The sequence below is a fragment of the Miniopterus schreibersii genome (genome assembly GCF_964146895.1).
Source record: "Miniopterus schreibersii genome assembly, chromosome: Y".
Lineage (NCBI taxonomy): Eukaryota > Metazoa > Chordata > Mammalia > Chiroptera > Miniopteridae > Miniopterus > Miniopterus schreibersii.
The window spans coordinates 661067-672500 of NC_138120.1; the positions used below are offsets into that span (position 1 = coordinate 661067).

At 44.2% G+C, this 11434-nt stretch overlaps 1 protein-coding gene and 1 long non-coding RNA gene across 6 annotated transcripts in view; one reads left to right on the plus strand and one right to left on the minus strand.

Annotated features, from left to right (window-relative positions):
• On the plus strand, nt 1-4663 carry LOC308551973. Its single transcript, XR_013998079.1, has 3 exons — nt 1-150; nt 1806-1886; nt 2307-4663. It is a non-coding gene; the product is annotated as an uncharacterized lncRNA (long non-coding RNA).
• Nucleotides 4664-4683: 20 nt separating this feature from the next.
• The window catches only part of LOC308551969 (uncharacterized protein), a 25413-nt gene continuing 18662 nt past the window's right edge, over nt 4684-11434 (minus strand). The window contains exons 3-4 of one of the 5 annotated variants that reach the window (XM_081126892.1): nt 11272-11334; nt 4684-9868 (exon numbers count right to left, since the gene is read on the minus strand). In XM_081126892.1, coding sequence (XP_080983018.1) covers nt 7298-9868; nt 11272-11289 — 2589 coding nt within the window. In that variant the 5' untranslated portion in view covers nt 11290-11334 and the 3' untranslated portion in view covers nt 4684-7297. Of the gene's footprint in view, nt 9869-11176 lie in introns of all 5 variants that reach the window. The other 4 variants (XM_081126893.1, XM_081126894.1, XM_081126896.1 and 1 more) reach the window with 4 other exon arrangements.

The window sequence follows — 11434 nt, forward strand, 5'->3', positions numbered from 1 at the left end:
AGGGCTAGCGGCAGCACGGCGCGTCAGGGGCGCTTCCGGCGGACGGGGTCGGCTCCGGACGAGAGGCCGCGCCTGCCGGGGTCGTCGGGGGGCGCAGCGAGCTGGGGCCAGGGCGGCGGCGTCGGGGGACGCAGGCGGAGCCCCGAACCGGTGAGCGCCCCCTCCCGCCGGGGCCGGGGCCGGGGCCGGGGCCGGGGCCGGGGCCCGGGCCGCGAGGCGTCGGGGTCTCTGGGGCGCCGGAAGGGGCCGCGGTCCGGGGGCGCCGGGAGGGGGCGAGGGCGGGGAGTCTTTGGGGGGCCAGCAGGGGACGAGGGTCGGGGTCTGCGGGGCGCCGGAGGGAGCGCGGGCCGGGGTCTGCGGGGCGCCGGAGGGAGCGCGGGCCGGGGTCTCTGGGGCGCCGGAAGGTGCCGCGGTCCGGGGGCGCCAGGAGGGGGCGAGGGCGGGGAGTCTTTGGGGGGCCAGCAGGGGACGAGGGTCGGGGTCTGCGGGGCGCCGGAGGGAGCGCGGGTCGGGGTCTGCGGGGCGCCGGAGGGAGCGCGGGCCGGGGTCTCTGGGGCGCCGGAAGGGCCCGGGGCCGGCGTCTGTGGGGCGGCGGAGGGAGCGCGGGCCGGGGTCTCTGGGGCGCCGGAAGGGCCCGGGGCCGGCGTCCGTGGGGCGGCGGAGGGAGCGCGGGCCGGGGTCTCTGGGGCGCCGGAAGGGGCCGGGGTCTCTGGGGCGCCGGAAGGGCCCGGGGCCGGCGTCCGTGGGGCGGCGGAGGGAGCGCGGGCCGGGGTCTCTGGGGCGCCGGAAGGGCCCGGGGCCGGCGTCTGTGGGGCGGCGGAGGGAGCGCGGGCCGGGGTCTCGGGCGCCGGAAGGGGCCGGGGGCCGGGGTCTGTGGGGCGCCGGAGGGAGCGCGGGCCGGTGTCTCGGGCGCCGGAAGGGGCCGCGGGCCGGGGGCGCCGGGAGGGGGCGAGGGCGGGGAGTCATTGGGGGTCCAGCAGGGGACGAGGGTCGGGGTCTGCGGGGCGCCGGAGGGAGCGCGGGCCGGGGGCGCCGGGAGGGGGCGAGGGCGGGGAGTCATTGGGGGGCCAGCAGGGGACGAGGGTCGGGGTCTGTGGGGCGCCGGAGGGAGCGCGGGCCCGGGTCTCTGGGGCGCCGGAAGGGCCCGGGGCCGGCGTCTGTGGGGCGCCGGAAGGGGCCGCGGGCGGGGAGTCATTGGGGGGTCGGGCCCGAAGTATGCTCCAATCCCGTAGAAAAGAGAAATGACTGTTTACAGGGCTTACGTGGAATTTAAACTAGCACACAGATAGTTTTCACAGTGCTGTTGCCAATTTTATGGAAGAATTAACCAGGTCATTCATCTCGGCTATAGAAGAGGAACGTTCCCTTCTAAAGATGAAAAGATAGACCTTTGGTATTTCTGCACAAGAGCCTCTTGCAAAGCACAAGACCCACCCTAAGTATAAACCTGGCCAAAACCCCTCGGAGAATACTTGGCATGACCAGAGCCAGCGCAGAAGGAAAACCAAGTCATAGGCTACTTCTGTGCTCTTTCAGAGCCTATTTGAAATAGCTGAGAAAATACTCAATTACAGAAATACCAAAGTGTTTGGTATTACGAAAACATATCAAAACGTTCACCATAGCGGCTGGCTAATAATATTACGAACGGTGGAATTTTCTTAATTTTCCTTTGTTGGTGTTTATCTGTATATTCCAAATTTTCTACAGTGAGCATATAAAAAATAACTCTCTGAGTAAAAATGTTCGTTGTCTCCTATGTTAAAAAAAAAATCTTATCTTTCCATATTTTTCTTTCTTGAAAGCTTCTTTCATGGATACTAGAATGAAGTTCAGAGCGCATGAGCAGAGATGAACGAAGTCTTCATGATTTCTGGACATGGAATGTAAGTTGACCTGAATGAATTTTTAAATAAGAACCCTCCTGAGCAGCATGAGTTTTGATTGGAAGAATGGGAGCATGAACTTGGAGTCATGTTTGGTTTTGTTGAGACCCCAGAGATATCTTGTTGAGTCTTTCATGCAAATCTAAATGTTTAGGCTCAGCTTATCTGCGAAGTCTTAAGTAAATATATACATGTATATGTATGATGTTAGGTGAAAGAGATAGCAAAGTAAGGAGGTTTTCTGAGGAAGGCATACTTACTGGAATGGCCCATGCTGCTGCCCAAATGCAAAAATATGTGATTATCTTCGTTTTCCTTAGAAATATTAGTTAATGGCTGTTTTTTTAAAAAAAGAATAGCACAAAATTACTTATAGAGCAAAAGATAATAACCACAGTAATGGATTATTTCATTTGTAAGCATTTGCCTTCTTCCTGGGCACGGAGTATTTATCGAACATGAGAAGGTGGCTGTCAAGACTCAGTGTTCCAGAACACCCTGGAGTGGTCCTAGAGACATACCTAGAGTGGTCACGGAGACATATGGGCATCATCAGGCTCGGCGCCAATGGAGCCACCTAGACTCTTTCTGCCTCTGCCAGTGAAGGGGAACAGCCACGTAGCCACAAAGTCATAACCATAACTTTGTCCTTCTGCTGTTCTTGATGGTAATAATCTCTCTCTTCTGAATAGTTTTAATCAAGTGTTAACTAATTGTGCTAAGACCGTGTTTAAAAGATGAAACACTTATCATGGGCTCTTCTAGACTGTAAGGGACAGACGAGAGGGAGCCTAGGCTAATGGAAAGAACATGGCGTTTGGATTTAGGGTCCTGGATTAGAATTCTACCTTTGCTACTTGCAGTGTGAGTTTGAGAAATGTAAGGATTTTGTTAAGCCTTGTTTCCTCCATCTGAGATAATAATACCTGCACTTAAGGATTACCCCAACTATCTAAGCAGAAAGATCTTCTCTGAGAAGCCTTCTCTGGCCCCATTTCAGAGGGCATTTGGTGTCTCTTTTTTGCACACATCAGCTTCTGCATACCTCATGGCTAGTTTATTGTACTGTTTTCAAATAGCCTGACTACTTACACGTTCCCCTGCCCTACTGAAAGCTCCTGAGACCCAGGAGCATGTCTTAGTGATCATTGTAGTCCAATCCATAGCACAGAAAAACACTTTTCATGAATATTGTTGATTAATAAATACTTATTAGTGTAAGCAATACCTGGCACTGTCCTGGGTATGTAGCAATCTCTTAATAAATTATAGCAATTACTATAAGGGACTTCTAAATATATGATCCTTTATTCCTGTTAGACTCACATTCAGAAATGGTCTAATATACATTTTGATACCTTGGAATAGACATCATATAGTCCATGTGAATCAAAAATTTAAATTCCTATTTACTGCAAATTGGATTGCTTGATGTAATGATACCATTACTATAGAAAGGAAGGAAAGTTTGACTCCTATTTCATGAACTCCCACTTGGTTTATAGATTAAAATACTGTGTGTTATAAAATAGCCTTTATTGAATTTTGTGTTGATAGTGGAAACATAATAAAATCTCAGTAAGTTATTTGCATTTCTTCACAGGAGAGAGGACACAGTTCCAGGGAGAGAAAAAAGTGGGGGGCAGGAGGGAGCTGTCCAGTTTGGCTCAGTGGTTAGAGCATCCGCCTGCGAACCTAAGGGTCTCAGGTTCTATTCCAGGTCAAGGGCACATACCCCAGGTCAAGGGCATGTACCTCGGTTGCAGGTTCAGTTCTGGGCCCCAGTCAGTGCTCGTGTGAGAGGCAACCAATCGATGTGTCTCACTCAAATCAATGTTTCTCTCTCTCCCTCTCTCTCTCTCTCCCTCCCTTCCACTCTGTAAAAATCAATGGAAAAAAATATCGTTGGGTGAGGATTTTTAAAAAGGGGGACAGGACTTACTCTTGTAGCTGTCCAGCAGAAAGTCAAAACCTCCTTCCAAAATACTGTAGATTAAAAACAAGACTGAGGTGACCTCAGGACAAGTATAATGCAGAGCTCTGGGCATAGATGTTGAAAGGTAGCTGTTTAGTAAGCAAGGGTTATACCATACTTTGTAGTCCCCAACCTAATTATTACATAGACTTTGCAGAAGGCCAGTCTACACTGTGATTTGGAGGAGCCATGGTATCCTGGAAGGTACCTGTAGTGAAGGCCAGGGTTATGTGCAGCCCATTTCTAAGCTGCAATCCAGAAATCTGGCCACATTAGCTCCCTTTCAGATCCACTCCAGAGCAATTGCACGATGCCCTGTGGTGCTTGTCACTGTCTCCACAAGTAGGTAAATGGCTCAAAAGACTCCTATAGAAATGGCCTCAGTTTTGTCAGCCTGAAAGCAGAGGCTTAAGAATTGTCTGAATCCCCTTTAGATTATTTCCTGTATTTAACAATTACCTAGTTAATTTGGACAAATTTTTAAAAGGCAAAAAGCAAAGCCTAATTAAAGCCCTGTTTAAAAGCCCATGCTGGATTTTTAAAATCCGAGTTATCTAATTTCTTATCGAAACCTACCAAAGCAACCAGAGAATTATCAAATTTCCACCTTAGTTTGCCAATTTTTTAGTAACATGTCTTTCATTTTTCAAACCTATCCTATTGTAAAATGGAAAAGGAGTGGGACAGAAGTAAAAATCTCTAGCTATCCTAAGTAGAAGTGTTTTTAATACAGCTTTTAAAACCCTAATGTCAATTGGCCAAAAAATTAGTTTTTTAGGTCAAATGTTGATTTTTTTTTTTTTTTTTTTTTTTTTTTTTTAGGGACTAAGAAGTTATATGGAAACTGTGATTCATTCATTCATTCAACAAACATTTGAAGGCCTAACGTGGGCCATATACTGAGTCCTAGAGACAGACATAAGCCCTATGACTGACTGGATTAGGCTTTGAAATAAATGTAATATGATGTGTTAAATCAAGTTCATGTTTATTTCTTAATAGAGTCAGTGTTTAAAGGTTACTGTTGTTACTATTTAAAAGAGAAGCAGCTCTGGCAGGCGGCTCGGTTGGTGCGGCTTCGTCCCGCGCACCCGAAGGCTGTGAGTTCAGCCCTCGCTCGAGACTGATTGATGTTTCTAACCCTCTCTCCCTTCCGCTCTCTCTGAAATCAATAAAAATATATTGTTTTAAAAAACAGTAAAATAATCACATTGTGTATAGCAGACCTCCATGTGTTCTAAAAGGGGAGCATATGTGCTTATATGTGTATAGAATATTTCTGGAAAGTTGCAAAGGATATAAGTAGTGGGAATTGCCTCTAGAGAAGAGAAATATAGTACTGGGGGTCTGGGATGATGGAGATGTAATTTTTTTGAGATTTAATATTTTTGTATACCTTTTTATAGTGTTTGAATTTTTTATTTTATGTACATACATAGATTAATTTTTCAATTAAAAACAGTTAATTTTTAAACATATGATAGACGGAGGAAGTACTTGCAAACTCATTAAGAAAAAGGGAGATTTCCTTGTGAACAGTCATATAGATAGATGTTTATTATAACACCAGAATTCATTATCTCTTTCATTTACATGTCGTGTACAACTTATAAAGTTTCACATCCACTGCCTGAGTGAGTGCTCATCACAACCTGTTGAAATAGGTGGGACAAATACTAGAAACCACACTTAAATTTAAAAAACAAAACAAAACCAAACCCTGAACCTTAAAGGAGTTCAAAATCTAAAGCATATTTTCATGAAAGAAGTTTGTAGCGATTTACATGACTGTGATAATTTGAAATCCTGAAATTTCACAGTATTTTGAGCTATCGAGTAGTTTATGAGTAGCAGTATCGTTAAAGCCTTCAGAAACATTCCTTGCAATAGATCTCTTAACTAATAAACTCTTGCTTACAGGAGGAAGGAAGCAGAAAAAATAACCTATTGAAACTCTTTGTGTAAAATATGCCTAATCTTAGAATATAAATTGTCAACTAATACCTGGTTGAAAATTAACATTTAAAAAGTTGCATCCAAAACTTTGCTATATAGATGTTTACCTTTGAACTAGAAAAACCTAAAATAATTGCCTAAATGGAAAAAGAAGGAAATGACAAATCATTGCTACTAAACCTTAAAAACATACCCTAAAGTTTTATGGCTATAGTTATTATATCTCCCAGTGTCCCCGGGCAGTTTGACTTACACCTCCTGTCCCCAAGTAATTATTGATAGCACCCCTATTATTACTCAAAGGTGTCCTAGTTTGAGTAATAAAGTATATCTCCACCCTATGAAATCGCATAGTCTAGACTCATTCATCTTTGAGATCCTCACATTCTAGCGTTTGGGCTTCATCTGGAAACTAAAAAGTACCCTTATTTATACAAAGGCTCATGAAGGGTCCCCGCTCAGATTTTAGCTGCACATATGGCTCAAATAAAAAAGAGTAGTTTCCAAGCACTTCCCACTAGCAACTGTTGGCTTTATTAAAGGGACTAATAGTGAGAAGAGAGTCTCAGGGTCTGATCTGGAAATTTTGGTTTGTGGGGGTTTAAAAGTGAAATGTGAACTAAGTTGGATTTGGTGAGACAACTGATTTCACTAAACAGAGTTCAAAAACTGAACACCACCCCACCCCCACCCCGAGTCCTTCATTCGTGGCTTCCTTTATTTATTAATATTTGGAGAGTGGCTACTAGAGGCGAGACACTGTTCTACGCACTACATCAGTTTTGTCAATAGTTTGGGGGACTTCCTGCTAAATTTCCAGTGGTTTGCAGGAATGTTATAGTAGGTATCAGTTTTGTGTAATTCAGCCTCTGAATTCCTCTCTCACACTCTAGGATTTCCCTAATTTGGAATTACTCTATTCAAAAATTACTAAGGTTATTCCCAGAAAGGTTAAATTATTGCTGCTTTTTTATGTTACAGGTGCACTTCTTAGAAAAAGTAAATGAATTAGTAGCCAAGCTGGATACAGTAACAGCATCTTTTACTCAGCAGTGAGCAGACCATCTATTCAGAAAATGTAATTACCCGAAAGGTGAAGGCAAAGCCACACTTGTTTATAAAAAGTATTCACTTGCCACATCCTCTAAAGCACTTGGCATTTCGATTGAAGGTATCGTGTAGAACGTGATTACTTGAGGTGTCTGCGTAAGTATTAAAGACTTCAGTTGTTCCTTTATGTTCAGATTGGCACTGGAGCAAAATCTTTTCAGAATGTTTCGAGCACGCGTGTGCCGAAGGCGGAACATTCAGGTTTCCCTCTGAGGGAGGGGGCCTTGGACTGAGCCCGCCAGTGCGGCTTCGTTCCCCGTTGCTGCGGATGTTTGCGGGTCTTCTGGTTCTTGCTCCCCTCTCCTCCTCCCCCGGAAATCTGTATTTCGCTGTCACTATCACTGTCACTATCACTTCCACTGATTTGCTGTCACTGATTTCCTGTCACTGTCTGATTTCCTGTCACTGTCTGATTTCCTGTCACTGTCTGATTTCCTGTCACTATCTGATTTCCTGTCACTGTCTGATTTCCTGTCACTGTCTGATTTCCTTTCACTATCTGATTTCCTTTCACTATCTGATTTCCTGTCACTATCTGCTTTCCTGTCACTATCTGATTTCCTGTCACTATCTGCTTTCCTGTCACTATCTGCTTTGCTGTCACTATCTGCTTTCCTTTCACCATCTGATTTCCTGTCACCATCTGCTTTCCTTTCACTATCTGCTTTCCTGTCACTATCTGATTTCCTGTCACTATCTGATTTCCTGTCACTATCTGATTTCCTGTCACTATCTGATTTCCTGTCACTATCTGATTTCCTTTCACTATCTGATTTCCTGTCACTATCTGATTTCCTTTCACTCTCTGATTTCCTGTCACTCTCTGATTTCCTGTCACTATCTGATTTCCTGTCACTATCTGATTTCCTTTCACTATCTGATTTCCTTTCACACTCTGATTTCCTGTCACTATCTGATTTCCTGTCACTCTCTGATTTCCTGTCACTCTCTGATTTCCTGTCACTATCTGATTTCCTGTCACTATCTGATTTCCTGTCACTCTCTGATTTCCTGTCACTCTCTGATTTCCTTTCACTCTCTGATTTCCTTTCACTGTCTGATATCCTTTCACTGTCTGATTTCCTTTCACTGTCTGATTTCCTGTCACTGTCTGATTTCCTTTCACTCTCTGATATCCTTTTACTCTCTGATTTCCTGTCACTATCTGCTTTCCTGTCACTGTCTGATTTCCTGTCACTATCTGATTTCCTGTCACTATCTGATTTCCTGTCACTGTCTGATTTCCTCTCACTCTCTGATTTCCTCTCACTCTCTGCTTTCCTGTCACTATCTGATTTCCTGTCACTCTCTGATATCCTTTTACTCTCTGATTTCCTTTCACTATCTGCTTTCCTGTCACTATCTGATTTCCTGTCACTATCTGCTTTCCTTTCACTCTCTGATTTCCTTTCACTCTCTGATTTCCTGTCACTATCTGCTTTCCTTTCACTATCTGATTTCCTTTCACTCTCTGATTTCCTGTCACTATCTGATTTCCTTTCACTCTCTGATTTCCTTTCACTCTCTGATTTCCTTTCACTACCTGATTTCCTGTCACTACCTGATTTCCTGTCACTATCTGATTTCCTGTCACTATCTGATTTCCTTTCACTACCTGATTTCCTCTCACTACCTGATTTCCTGTCACTATCTGATTTCCTGTCACTATCTGCTTTCCTTTCACTCTCTGATTTCCTTTCACTCTCTGATTTCCTGTCACTATCTGCTTTCCTTTCACTATCTGATTTCCTTTCACTCTCTGATTTCCTGTCACTATCTGATTTCCTTTCACTCTCTGATTTCCTTTCACTCTCTGATTTCCTTTCACTACCTGATTTCCTGTCACTACCTGATTTCCTGTCACTATCTGCTTTCCTGTCACTATCTGCTTTCCTTTCACTATCTGATTTCCTGTCACTATCTGATTTCCTGTCACTCTCTGATTTCCTGTCACTCTCTGATTTCCTGTCACTATCTGATTTCCTGTCACTGTCTGCTTTCCTGTCACTATCTGATTTCCTGTCACTATCTGATTTCCTGTCACTATCTGATTTCCTTTCACTATCTGATTTCCTTTCACTATCTGATTTCCTGTCACTATCTGATTTCCTGTCACTATCTGATTTCCTGTCACTATCTGATTTCCTTTCACTATCTGCTTTCCTTTCACTACCTGATTTCCTCTCACTACCTGATTTCCTGTCACTATCTGATTTCCTGTCACTATCTGATTTCCTTTCACTATCTGATTTCCTTTCACTATCTGATATTTCCTGTCGCTACCTGATTTCCTTTCGCTATCTGCTTTCCTGTCGCTACCTGATTTGCTGTCACTATCTGATTTGCTGTCACTACCTGATTTCCTGTCACTGCTCTTGCTGCTGTCACTGCTGTCCCTGCTGCCACTGCTGTCACTACTACCACTGCTGTCTGACTTATGTTTGCTTGTGTCTGAGATGCTATCATCACTCCCGTTGTCGCCGTTGCCATCACTGTCACTGTCATTAGCATCTGATGTGCTGTCACTGTCCTCATCTTCTCCTTCCGAGTCATTGTCATTGTCATTATCTCTTGATTCATCAGAGTTATAAGATGCATCTCCTCGGCTTCTGCTGCTGTTGTCTCCTTCAGAATTGGCATCATCATTGCCATTAGACTCGTCGCTGCTGTTGGGATCATCTCCTTGCATGGATTCACGGTCAAGCTCATAACTGTCATATCCATCACCGTTACTGTCACTGTCTGTTTGGCCGTGTTCAACCTGATTTCCAGGTTCTGTTTTCTGACCAGGTTCTTGCATGCTGTCAGCCTCTCTTTGTGTCCTTCTGTTGCCCATAATCACTCTATGTTGTCCTTTACTCTCTTTATCACCATCGACTTTCCCAGCTTCTTTGGTAATATTGTTTCTGTTGCCACCACTGGGACCTTCTATTTCTGTTCCCTATAGAACAATGGATAAAAGAATGATTAAGTCGTAAATGTTATGCTGAAAATCGCATTGGTCTGAGGAAAAATGACTGAGGAAAGTGACCAGAGAAACAGAAGTTTAGCTTCCAGTACTTCAGAAACATGTTAGTGAAAATGTGCTGTATTCAGCACTTGAAAATGCTCTAATGTTTAGGTTATAACAACCCATCCACATTTATACCCAGTAGGAACTTTTATAAACCATTACATGGTGCAGCCATTATTTAGCATAGGAAGACTTTTCTAGAATTGTGACCAAGTTTTCAGAAATGTCTGATTTTTTAAATTGTTCTATATCAAAGTCTAGTACGGACTCTGGCTTTCCCATCAAATATTCAAGTAATTTAGGTACAAAAATACATGACTGCTTGTCATGATTATGTTTGTGCTTCCATTACTAGGTGGAGGGGAGAATTTAAACTGGCATTTAAAAAAACCAACTTCACAAACTAACTTATCTTGGCTCTTCTCGTTAGTACTTGGCTTTGATTCTTGGGTAATTCCATTATCCACACTATTATTTTCTCTGAGACTGGGTTTTTGGATGTCCTCTATTTGGGGGCTATCATTTTCTTCTGGAATACCATCAGAATCCTCCTCACTCTTGGAGACATCGTCTCCATCCACATCATGGGGATCTTCTTTGTCCTCAGGGCTGTCTTCACCACTAACTGAATTTTGGCCTAAGCTAGTATCATTGTCATCTTCTTTTACATGACTCTGACCCTCCTGGCCCTTGCTGTTATCAGTGCCCTCTTTTCCATTTCCTGATTCTTCATCTTCATGATCACCAGAGCCCCCGTCTTCACCCTCATCTGCTCCATCCCCGCTAGGGCTCCCATCAGAATTATCTAGGCCAGCATCTTCTCTATCGCAAGCCCCCGGTGTTACGGCTGCCTCCTCATGACCGTTTCTCTCACCTTCTTTCTGAGGTGTTATTTCACTTGTTTCACTCTCATTTCTACAGGAATTCCCATCTGCTCCACCCTCCCAGCCTGTACTATTACTGCTTCCAGATACTTGATGTTCATCTTCTTTAACAACACTGCCATTCTCGCTCTGACGTGCATCTCCAACATCCCCACTTTTCAAATTCTCATCAGCATTTCTATTAATACTGCTCCTCTTTGCTGCTCCAGTATTGTCAATAGTGCTTACTTGTCCCCTAATATCATTGGATGTGGTACTCTCTTCTTTTCCATGTATCCCATCATGACCATATGTTTCTGGTTTTCCTGTGCCCCCATTCTGATCTTTATGATTCCCCTCTTCATTTACTAACATGGAATGTGTAGAAGAACTTCTTCCTCCTACTTCTGCCCACTCAGAGCCATTTCTGTCTGCTTTGTAACCATCTTTGGCATACTGTTGCCTTACCATTTCATTTTTATGCATGAGGACACCACTCTCTTTGGTAGTATCTTTAGCATTTAACTCATCCTGAAAAAGAAACAATTCAAAATAAATAGTGAATATCATTTTGAAGTAATGCAAACTAAAAAGCCATCATTTTTTGGGGGGATCGAACCTGCAACCTTGG